The sequence below is a fragment of the Lolium perenne genome, chromosome 1 (assembly GCF_019359855.2).
Source record: "Lolium perenne isolate Kyuss_39 chromosome 1, Kyuss_2.0, whole genome shotgun sequence".
Classification (NCBI taxonomy): domain Eukaryota; kingdom Viridiplantae; phylum Streptophyta; class Magnoliopsida; order Poales; family Poaceae; genus Lolium; species Lolium perenne.
This window is the reverse complement of record NC_067244.2, coordinates 232,026,751-232,038,314: the sequence shown is the minus strand read 5'-3', so window position 1 is coordinate 232,038,314 and position 11,564 is coordinate 232,026,751. Positions and strand designations below refer to the sequence as shown.

General features: G+C 47.8%; 1 protein-coding gene across 1 annotated transcript; it reads left to right on the top strand.

Moving 5' to 3' along the window:
* Positions 1 to 8,801: 8,801 nt before the first annotated feature.
* Positions 8,802 to 9,913, top strand: LOC127321706 (enoyl-CoA delta isomerase 2, peroxisomal-like). The gene has a single exon (XM_051350728.2). The coding sequence runs from the start codon at positions 9,037 to 9,039 to the stop codon at positions 9,895 to 9,897; it is 861 nt and encodes a 286-aa protein (XP_051206688.1). The 5' UTR covers positions 8,802 to 9,036; the 3' UTR covers positions 9,898 to 9,913.
* Positions 9,914 to 11,564: the final 1,651 nt, after the last annotated feature.

Below are 11,564 nucleotides of genomic sequence, written 5' to 3'. Positions count from 1 at the left end.
TGCCATGTGGACACACACAACTTTTGGGGCCATTCCCTAGGTCCGATGCTCGATTTCTGACGAAACCCTAGTTCTGTTGACCGCGTCGTCTACCCCTTTGACTGCATCCCATCGGGGGTCCCCCGGTGGGCGTATGCCTACGTTTGAGCTTGCTTAGGTCATAGGTACATGTGGAAACAAGTACCATCCCCTATGATCCCAAGGTTCTCTCCGGTTCACCTCCGAGGGAGTTCCCCCCTATACATGCAGAATCTCTCCTGCCCTTTTTTTCCCGCCCACCCGTTTCCCGCTGCGTCGCTCCCGCCCGGTTTTTCCCGCCCACCCTTTCCCGCTCCTTCTCTCCCGCCCTTTTTTCCCGCCCACCCTTTCCCGCTGCTTCTCTCCCGCCCTTTTTTCCCGCCCACCCTTTCCCGCCCATTCTCTCCCGCCATGTTTTCCCGCCGTTTCAGCCCCTCGTCGGCCTATATATAGCCATGGCTTCTCCACTAACAGCACCAGCAACATTTCTCCCTTCATCACTTCTCTCATCCAATAGAACCACAAAATCCTCTGAGCTGAGCTGCCGCTGAGATGGCTCCTCGTCGCCGTAGCAACACGGGCTTCATCGGCGTTCGCCTGCGGCCTGCGGGACATTTCGCGGCTGAAATCACCGCCGGTGGTACGCGTGTGTGGCTCGGCACCTTCTACACGAAGGAGGCTGCTGCCCGCGCATACGACGTTGCGGCTTGGAGGTTTGGCCGGCCGCGCCACGAAATGAACTTCCCGGAGGTCAGGTCTCTGACGGAAGCTCAGAGTCTCTCTACTGAGCCACTACTTCGCTCACAGGGTGAAGCGCGGCGGTACAGGGCTGGCCAGCGGCGGATTGATACCACCGAGGCGGACGAGCAGTTCATGGCACAGTGGCGCAGAGACCATCCCGGAGACGTCGAGGCAACGCGCGCATTCTGGAAGGAGAAGCAGACGTACAGGAGAGAGAGGAGGGCGGGAAAGCGGCAGAGGAAGGCCGAGGTTGAAGCAGAGTACGCCAAAGGAGAGGCGTCGACATGGGGGGAGAATGATGAACGGTGGTTGTGGAACCTCACAACCACCGCTTCAGAGGACACCCCCAGCGAGGATGAAGATTTCGACTTCTCTGATTAATATGTGTGTGTCGACCCAGTGTTAAGTGCTTTGTTCGTGTGTGGGTGTAGTTCTTTAAAAGCTTTGGTTTGTGTGTGGGTCTAGTTCTTTAAGTGTTTTGGTTCATGTGTGTGGGTGTAGTTTCTTTAAGTGTTTTGCTTCCTCTGTGTGGGTGTAGTTCTTTAACTGTTTCGGTTCGTGTGTGGGTCTAGTTCTGTAAGCGCTTTGGTATGTGTGTGAGTCTAGTTATTTAAGTATTTTGTATCGTGTGTGGGTCTTAAGTATTTTGTATCGTGTGTGGGCCATTCACCCCCTCCGAGGTTCGATTTCTGGCGAAGGGGTTCTATACCGCCCTTATACATATATATAGGTTTCTCGCAAAGGGGTTCGCCAAAATAGCAGTGAGAAATAAATAAACAAAAAAATGATATGGATTAATAATTATATGGGTAATAATTATCTCTTTGATGCAAAAAAAAACAGGAAAAACCAAAAAATGTGCATATTTGGCTGTGCCGACGGCCGCCGTTGTGCCGTGGGTCACCGTCGGCACAGAAGCAGGGGGACCCAGCAGTCAGGCGCTGTGCCGACGGCCGCCGTTGCGCCGTGGGCTACCGTCGGCACAGTGCAGACGGCGCCGTGACAGTTTAACGGCTGGGCCCTCCTGTCAGAGCGTGTACCGACGGTTGCAGATGTGCCGACGGTGACCTTCGGGCTCCACCTAGCTGTGCCGACGGCCGAGGTTGCGCCGAGGGTGGCCGTCGGTGTACCGTGCGTTGTGCCGACGGCCCCGCTGTGCCGACGGTGAGCTTCGTCGCCGGTAGCTGGAGGCCTCTGTGCCGACGGCCCCGACATTTGGCCGTCGGCACATAGCCTGGCCGTCGGCACACGTCGGTTCTCCCGTAGTGACTGTTTGTGCTTGGTGACGGTGACGCAGCGCTGGACATGGACGAGCGGATCCAGCTCCCGACTGCAGGTGTAGATGAAGGTGTTGCAGCCCAGAAAGAAGCGGATCCACCTTCTCCTGACGGCGTAGATGAAGGTTCTGCAGCCCAGGACGAAGAGCTTGTTCTATTTTGCGTGTCGCTCTCTTGGTCGACAGTGAACACACAAAAGCGCCCTGTAAAACTTGCTCGCATCGCAACCGAACCTGACGAATCGTCGTCAGGACTTGAGGCAGACGATGGCCAGCGACAGGGCGAGGCTTCTCGGGGCCACGGTCTTCCTTCTTGGTGGGTGACTTGAAGAGGATGATGTCGATGGGGCCCTCTTCGACGGATTTTGTGAGGAGCAGAGGAACCTTGCACGTCCCTGCGTACCAGTACGTGGCCGGCAGCGGTAATCAAACAGATCGAGCACAGCGTGCTGCTGAGGGGAGAGGTAGTCCGAAAAGGATCTCGGCGGCTAGGAACGTCTCCATCATCCCGGCGGTGGCCGTGTCTCCGCTATGTCTCGGCGCGTCATCCGCTATGGCGCGGTCTTGCCGAACCCTCATCCCTGCATCATCAACTCTCGTGGACGATGGAGCTTGAAGCTGGCGGCGAGGAACGGCTTTTATTGAAGCAACCCAGGTCACGATGGACTGGACTTCACGAAGCAATCCAGGGATCAGGATGAACTTGGACTTCGTGATGGACTCCATTTCGGAAGACGTAGTTCCGCTAGCGATGCTAATTGGTCAAACCCAGACCAGATATGCGAAGAAGCAAGAGCGGCGTGCGGCCGAACATTATCTTATTTAGCGGTGGCAATCTTGTAATTTAGATTGAAAATCAGAGGTAATAACTGACAGACGAACAAGAAACCTTATTTTCTTTATTATTAGGTATAGATTTCTAACATTTCTAGATGTAAAGTCGCTCATGATGATATGCTAATATAAATCATATTGATTATAACTCCTAGAACCATGTTGTCGTGGTTTTCGTGGGCATAGTACGGCCTCTTTTTGAAAACTTGGTTTCTCGCCTCTCGGCATGTCATCTCAGAGTTGGCGATGGGCCGTCTCTAGCTCATGTCAAGGATGAACGGCGGTGATACACATGATGAACATTATATGGACTCTTAGACTCGTATCTAACCATTGTCTTGAACTTTTGTGCTTGTAACCGACAAAAGAGATCAACGCGCGATAAAGAAAAAAGTACTGTAAGTCGATTGTAATTTGCATGCGACATTTCCTATGTCAATGTCTTGGACATGGTCGAGCCAACCGGTCCCACCCCACATTTTGCAGGTTAATTGCCAATTTGCCACTACTGAAGTAACTTCTGAATAACGTTGCATGATCCCAAATATGGCGACCTAGGGCGGGAGCTTCAAGAAAAACGTGTGTGCTTCTTTATTTGTCGCTCGCTTCTCATGTCTATAATTGTGATATCTTGAAATTATGAAGTTCTTAGATCGATCGCACGTGTGAGGTCCATATATATAATGTCCCATTGGCCATTGACCTACGTCAGCGAATTAGGCCCACTTAATGTTTTAACGTTTATTCTAGGACCAATCGTTTCATACCTGATTAGCTAAACCAATAAAGAAAAGGCCCAAGTTCATGTCTAAGCATAAAGCTTTGTCCTCCTGTGTCCAACCTATTTTACGAGAAAAATACACGACCTGTTGTAATGATGCCGCCATAGAAGCTCCACCGCCACTGCTGCACTGCATATACCTTAGCTATTTTAGATTTGGCCCCCCTTGGTTTTGTTGGCCCGGGGCGGCCACCCCTCCCGCCCTGCCCCAGGGCCGGGCCTGGTTGAAATGAGCATACGGTTTGTGTTGCCATGTTCATGTAACCCTCAAGCATATTTGAGCATCTTCGAAAACCTAATCACAGTTTATGTTAACCTTGCAGTTCATATGACTAGGGATCGATGTTGATCCTTGGTGAGAATTCGATATGCTAAAGCCAACTATTCCATGGACGTCAATTCGGTAATGAACTCCTGTTTTGGGGCATTGAATGCAATTTTTATATCTGCTTATTGTGATATTTGTGAAGAAATTGCTCCATTTTTTTCTTGCAGCGAACATTTTCTGATGTTACAATCTCCGAACAGAAGGCAACATACGAAACATAGATGTTGTATTGTGTTAGAACTCTGCCTAGGGGGTTAGCCAAGGTGTGAGGCCATGCTGCCACATTTTTTTAAAGTTATATAGTAGGTTTTCTCACTATAGTTTTTATAAATTTTCAAATAAAATGTATGATACAAACAGAGATAGAGAGCCCTGGAAAAAAAAGCTAAAGCAAAACCACATCTATGCTAAATATAATATAGGAAAGAGGTCACCTAGTCCTTCATGCCAACACAAGCTTTCATCTTTCCCTTGTGTAAAAGCAAGGACATCTCCTCTATAATTTTATCTTAATGCGATAAAGATTAGGGGAGGAAGGCCCTTGAAGATAAAATCACTCCGGTTGGTCCAGATCACCCAAGTGATCAACATGATGGTCTCTAAGAGAAGGGCTGCCCAATAGCTTGCTTCAGGCTAACAGTAAGTTCATGGATCCGAACTTGATGAGCCTGCAAGATTCCAAGTAGGGCACATACATTGCCAACACATGACTGCAAATGGGTATTGGAAAAATAAGTGGTTCCTTGTCTCGAGGAAGGGGAATTATACATAGCATAAGTGCAATCAGGCAGAAATAAATTCTTCATATGAAGTAATTCTTAGTATTGAGCCTATTCTGAAGAATGAGCCAAAAAGAAATTTTATGCTTTAGTTGACATCATGTTTTTCTATCCTTCTGTGCTTGTAGTAAATAAGTTGTTTAGGGTTCAAGGAGACCATGTAGACCGGCCACTTGACAGGTATCCCTTGGACCAAATTGCCCTCCAATCTGTTTTATTTTATTCATTTTGCCAGTTTTAGATCGACTGGGGAGTAAGTTAGTTCTAAATCAAGCACAGTTAGATCTACATCATGATTTGTGCATCTGTGGGTGTGCAATCGCACATCTTTTTTAGTTGTGCATGAATTGAACATGAAACAAATAGATCGAGAATTAAGTTAGTTTGAGGTCGACCTAGAACTAGTCACGTCCTATTTTATTTGCTGACAACCTTTTTACTTGGCAGATTTCAAATGCCTACATTTTTAGCTGGAAAGTTCACCTCCTCTCGTGGGTTTTTGCTGCGGCGACGCAACTCGGAGAGCGAGTAGCTACTTTTTCCATCTCGGGATCTGCTCTTCATGACTAGCAGCAGTGCAACACCTTCAGAAATATAACCAGGCAGTCAAGGCAGTGGTGGATCCAGAGGGTGGACCACCCTCAGATTTCTACATATAGCCTATATATCATGGAAAAAAGTATAACTAAATGAAAAGTTACACTGTTAACCACCATGGCATGTTGAGCTGGATCCGCAGTTGTAACCATGCAGTTACCCACAGGAGCCAATTCTACTTTGACACAATAACAGGTGCTGCAGTCTCCAGGTGCAACATGTTGGAGCCCATCCAACTTTGCAGCTACCACAATCTCCTCCGATGGAGCATGGGTTCAGTATCAGGATCTTCCTACTCCCACTGGACTGGGAGCCAAGGAAACTTTTAGTGCCCCCCGCAGTTCTGCGTCTCGGTGGTCTCGCCGCTCAGGCTGAAGCGCATGCTCTACTTCTGGCGTGGCAGGTCTTCTCCATCTACCTCCTGGCTCCTCGCCACTAGTTGGCGGCGAACTAGCTAGGCTAGCTCTGACCGTAGTTTAATTAGCTCCAGATGCTTAGCCAGGGCTCAGTCAAATAATGTTTTTCAGAGATGTTAATATAGAAGGAAAAGGAAAAGGAAGAATGCTATTCACTTTCTCAAACATGGTGAGGTGAATATAGAAAGGACGAAAAACCTGCTGAAACATGCCACATACTTTTATAAAAACCTTTTTGGACCTGCTCCTGGTAACCTGTTACATCTAGATCCTTCCATTTGGCTAATCATGAGACCCTGGATGACATTGATAATGCTGATTTGAGTAGACCGTTCACGGTTGAGGAAATAGAAAATGCTCTATTTTCTATGAAGGTGAATCGCGCCCTAGCCCGGATAACATCCCCCATTGAATTTTTTCAATGTTGTTGGCAATTAGTAAAACATGAGATAATGTACATGTTTCATTGCTTTCATAATGGAAACTTGGATATCAAAAGATTAAACTATGGGGTCATAACTTTGCTTCCTAAGTTGGCGGGTGCCGATAAAATTTCTCAGTATCGTCCCATTTGCTTGCTAAGATGCATTTATAAGTTGGTCACCAAAACTTTGACGTTGCGGTTAGAACCTTAATCTCATAAGCTATTTAGCATTGAGCAAAATGCCTTTATTAAAAAGAGGAACATTATGGATGGGGTCCTATCTTTGCATGAATTACTTAATTATACTCATGTGAAGAAACAAGCTGGGATTGTTCTTAAGCTCGATTTCGAGAAGGCCTATGATAAGGTAAATTGGAATTTCCTTTTAGAGTGTCACAAAATCAGAGGTTTTAATGACTTGTGGTGTTCATGGGTTAAGCAATGCCTTTTCGAAGGGACGGTATGCGTGAAAATAAATGACGAGATGGGGCCCTATTTTCAGAGTTCTAAAGGGGTTCGTCAAGGCGACCCCATGTCTCCTACTTTGTTCAACCTCATAGCCGAATCCCTTACTAAGATGGTGTTAAGAGCCCAAGCTAATGAGATGTTGGTGGGGCTTGCTGCTGATATAATTCCCACTGGTGTGGCTGTGTTACAGTATGCGGATGATACGTTACTTTGCATCAATCATGATCCCGAGAAAGCCATAAATCTCAAGCTATTGCTTTATTCCTTCGAGTTGATGTCTGGGTTAAAAATAAATTTTGAGAAGAGCGAAATTTTTACCATAGGGGGAGATAATAACATGGTTGCTTTCTATTCTCATCTGTTTGGGTGTCAGGTTGGTTCTTTACCGATGAAATATTTGGGGGTTCCCGTTTCTTCAGTAGCTTTAAAAACATCAGATTGGGACTATGTTGATGGTAAACTCGTTAAGAAACTTGATGTTTGGGTTGGGAATTCGGTTTCATCTGGTGGAAAGAAAATTCTCATAGATGCCTGCCTGTCTTCTGTCTTATACTATCCGATGTCTATGTTCCTTTTTAATAAAACTTTCCTTGAAAAAGCGGATAGACATAGAAAAATGTTCTTCTGGCAAAAAAGGAAAGACAAAAAAAAGTTATCATATGGTTCGATGGGATAAAGTGTGTAGATCGAAAAATAAAGGGGGTTTAGGTATTAAGGACCTTAGAAGACAAAATATCAGCCTCCTAGTAAAGTGGTGGTGGAAACTTGATACACATGAGGGTTTGTGGCAAAAAATTGTCAAAGCCAGGTATCTTAGGGGTAAAACGGTGGCTAGTGTGGCCGCCAGATTCAATGACTCTCCTTGTTGGAAAGCGTTGTTAAAAGTGAAAGAGCATTATTTTTCTGGTAGACGGATTTGTTTAAGAAATGGGAACATTATGAGGTTTTGGGAGGATTCTTGGGACGGTGAGCCACCTCTCTGTGATACTTTTCCTGAGCTCTATAACATCTGTCAAATGAAAGGGTGCACTATTAAAGATTTTGTGATCAAGAACCATTCATGACTTTTCGCATAAGATTACATGGAAATATGGCTAACCAATGGGAGAGAATCCTAGGAATTTTTAATTGGCTTAATCTGACCGATGAAAGTGATTCTATTTTTTGGGATTTGACTAGTAATAAAGTGTTTTCCACCAAATCTATGTATGAGCATCTTGAAAGAGATTTAAATGGTCCAAACAATAAAATGATTTGGAAAGCTAAGATACCCCTAAAGATCCAAATCTTCACGTGGCAGATGTTTAGAAACGCGATTCCTACTAGAGATAATATGCGCAAAAGAAAGTGGCCGGGTACTCCTGTTTGTTCATTTTGCAAACAAGTTGAAAGTGTTGAGCATTTATTCTTTTCCTGTCCTATAGCCCGGGTTGCTTGGGCAACTCTGGGTAAATTCCTCGGAACATCCAGATGTCCTGGATCTCTTTGGCAAGCGATCTGTTGGTTCTATAAATTCTTGCCTGGAGGAGAGGGGATGTATATGGTTGGACTTGCTGCTATGTGCTGGTCTATTTGGACCTCGCGGAACAAAGTAACATTTGATGGCCATATAGTAAGGAACCCTATGGAACCTATCTTTATAATGTGCGCATTTGTACTGTATTGGGCAGGGTTGCAAGCTGATGACATCAGAGGACAGGTGGTGCAGAGAACTGGGGAGCTCCTGAAGATGGCGGCGGAGATGACAAAGAAGACCAAGATGGATGCTGGTGGTTCTCGAGCGAAGATTGGAGACTGAAGCTTGTTGCTTTGAGTGCTGGCTTTAGTTGGTGATACTTATCTTTAGTCTAGATGTTTCTTTGTGTTAGCCTAGCTGGCCTTTGGTGGTTTGCTTCCTAGTAGACTGGTTCCTGTTAAAGTTAGTTTCTGTTTTGTTGGGAGTTTGTTGGTGGTAACATGTTTTCGTCACATGGCGGTATTCTGATTTCGCCTCAACTCGCTTCTCTTTTCTCCTACCCCCTTTCTTGTTATTTCTGTGTAAGCGTCGAACTGTGTATATCCATTTTAGCAATGAAATGGAAAGGGGTGAGAAGCCCGGTTGGAAAAGAGATGTTCTCTGTTTTCACAGCGTGCTCAGTGCAAGCTCATCTTTGTAAAATGTTGCTAAGTTAATAACACAAGCTGGACCTGAAAGTCATCATCACAGTCGTCACTGAGTTACTGTCGTCTAAAAACTTTCGATCGTAATCGCTCATTGTTGGTGCGTTCGTCGGTCGCCAGAGACTCCAACCTCTTTGCTAAATTCTGCCAGAGCTCTGAGACCTCCAAGTAGACTGGCGCGCCATTTCTCGTCCCGGATAAGAGAAAACACACGATGACACGAGCGCTCGTCGAGTTCGCCGCCGCCGCCGAGACACCGAGCGTTAAAAGCCACACGCAAGTCCTTTCTCGCACGCCAACAAACCCACCACCAAGCCGCAGCCCTCAAGCCCCCGAGCGGTCCACAATGTGCACCCTGGAACAGCGAGGCCGCGTCTTCGTGCTCACCCTCACAGGCGACGGAGAGCACCGGCTGGGCATCCCGCTCATGGCCTCTATCCGCTCAGCACTCTCCTCCGTCGCTGCCCAAGCCGCCCAGGATGGCCCTGGGGCGGCCCTGGTGACCGTCGCCGAGGGCCGCTTCTTCTCCAACGGGCTCGACATCGGGTGGGTGGGCACCTCCCGCGCGCGGCTCGCGGAGCTTATCAACGCGCTCCGCCCCCTCGCCGCCGACCTCCTGGCGCTGCCCATGCCAACCGTCGCAGCCGTCACGGGCCACGCCTCCGCGGGAGGGTTCCTCCTCGCGCTCTGCCACGATTACCGCGTCATGCGCGCAGATCGCGGCGTGCTCTACATGAGCGAGGTCGACCTCGGCTTCCCCCTCCCGCCCTACTTCATGGCACTGCTCCGCGCCAAGATCACCGCCACGCAGGCGCTCCGCGACGTCGTGCTACGAGGTGCAAGGATTAGGGCCCCGCAGGCCAAGGAGATGGGCATCGTCGACGTCGTGTGCCCCGGCGCGCCGGAGACGGCCGCGGAGGCACTCAAGCTCGCCGAGCAGCTCGCCGCCAGGAAGTGGGACGACGCGGTGTACTCCTCCATCAGGATATCCATGTTCCCTGACGCGTGCATGTCCGTTGGGATCGTCCAGGAGAGCGATGAGGAGAAGGCCAGGAACTTTGCTCCCAGGCTGTGACGAGGAGATGAGATGTCAGTCTCTCTGTGCTGCCAGCCAGCGGCTGACCCGGATATACTTGCAAAATGTACGCCACACCAAATTTTTAGTGCATTTTGGGAAATTCTATGTTTATAATTTTTGAAATTTTTTGTTGGAAAAACGTGCGCTCTGGAGCCGTCGGATGCAGGAAATAATTGGAGGGGCGCACCTCTAATTTTGTTTTTGCGCCCACCAGATTGTGAGAAACGTTTGCCAAATGAACAGTATATAAGAGTCCATTTGGATGTTTATATTAGGAGGCTTAGCATTGCACTTAGTTCAATGTCAATAACCTAGGATATTGAGCTTGAATGCCAATATTTCTATAGATATTCAGAAGCCAGACTTAATATTGAGGGTGAATGCCAGATGTTGTTTGGCGTGTCAAAGTATTGCACTAAATTGTAGTGGTATGCGAGTATGATCATTTGTATCACATAAAAATAAGAAAAACATGAAAATATTATATAAAACAGTTGGATCAGCTTTGAATTTCTGAAAAACTAAGAAACAATGTGTACAACACTACAACATTCTGCTACATACATGCAACTGGTAATGCAAATATCTCCAGTACTTCACATTTTTGTGACATACAACAAGCACTCATTCTCTGAACATTGATTCATTATTTAGGCATTATTAAAAACTAAAGTTTCCAATCTGAAGAGAATAGCTGAATAGTGGCAATTTTAAGTTTTAAACACTTAACAGTAACACACAGTATAGCACATAGAAATAGAAACAGAGAATGGGGAGGCGGGAGCGGATGCGGGACGCAGACCTGCTGGAGCGCAGTGGTGTGGCGGACGGTGGGAAGAGCCACGGCGGCAGAGCCCAAGCCCGCTTCTTCTTGAGCACCGAGCGGCGGTCATCCCCAAGCCAGCAGAAGTACGGAGGTTTTCTCGGAAAGGAGGCAGCGACCAGCGGACAAGCGGGCAGCAACCGCCGGCGGCAGAGAGCGCACAGGGCCGAGTGAGAGAGGGACAGCGGCGCGGGGCGGCAAGGAATCGTGTGGTCGCTCTCGAAGTCTCTCTAGTCCCTGCTTAGAACCCCCCCGCGGGTACGCACATGTACCTCAGCGACAGCGTGACACATAATACAAGTTGGCAAGGTAAAATCCATGTGAGGCCTGGCAACTTTGATTTTTTTGTAGAGTTTTTTCTTTAAAAGAACTCGCCCTCGATGGTACATCGTGTGGCTCAAAGGGAGTCGCACCGCAGTGCGAGAATTCACACATTCATGTGGAAATTCATTCCTATCTTTTTGCGTTACTCCCGCTTGCTTTTCAGCCATCTCATCCGGAGAAGGAGGGTCTTCCGGTTTTAGGCTGTTTTGAGTGCATTTTAGGAAATTCTATGTTTATAACTTTGGAAAATTATGTTGGAATCCTATCTCGGTCCTATCTTTTTGCGTTACTCCCGCTTACTTTTAGGGGTAGATTGAGCATGCACAATATACCCCTCTGTAAGCACTTTCGATAGATTGAATCCAATAAACTGATCCGAGGGACGAGCCAAAAACAACCTTCGCTGCTTCCCTCTCCACCGGGGTGGAAAACCCCCTCCCCTCTCGCGACCCGCGCCGCCCCCCTACGGCGGCCGAGCGCGCATCTCCTCCTCCAGCGGCAAGTTCCCCCTCCCCTC

Coding starts and splice junctions, on each gene's coding strand:
- LOC127321706 (XM_051350728.2), top strand. CDS start 9,037: ATGACACGAGCGCTCGTCGAGTTCGCCGCCGCCGCCGAGACACCGAGC.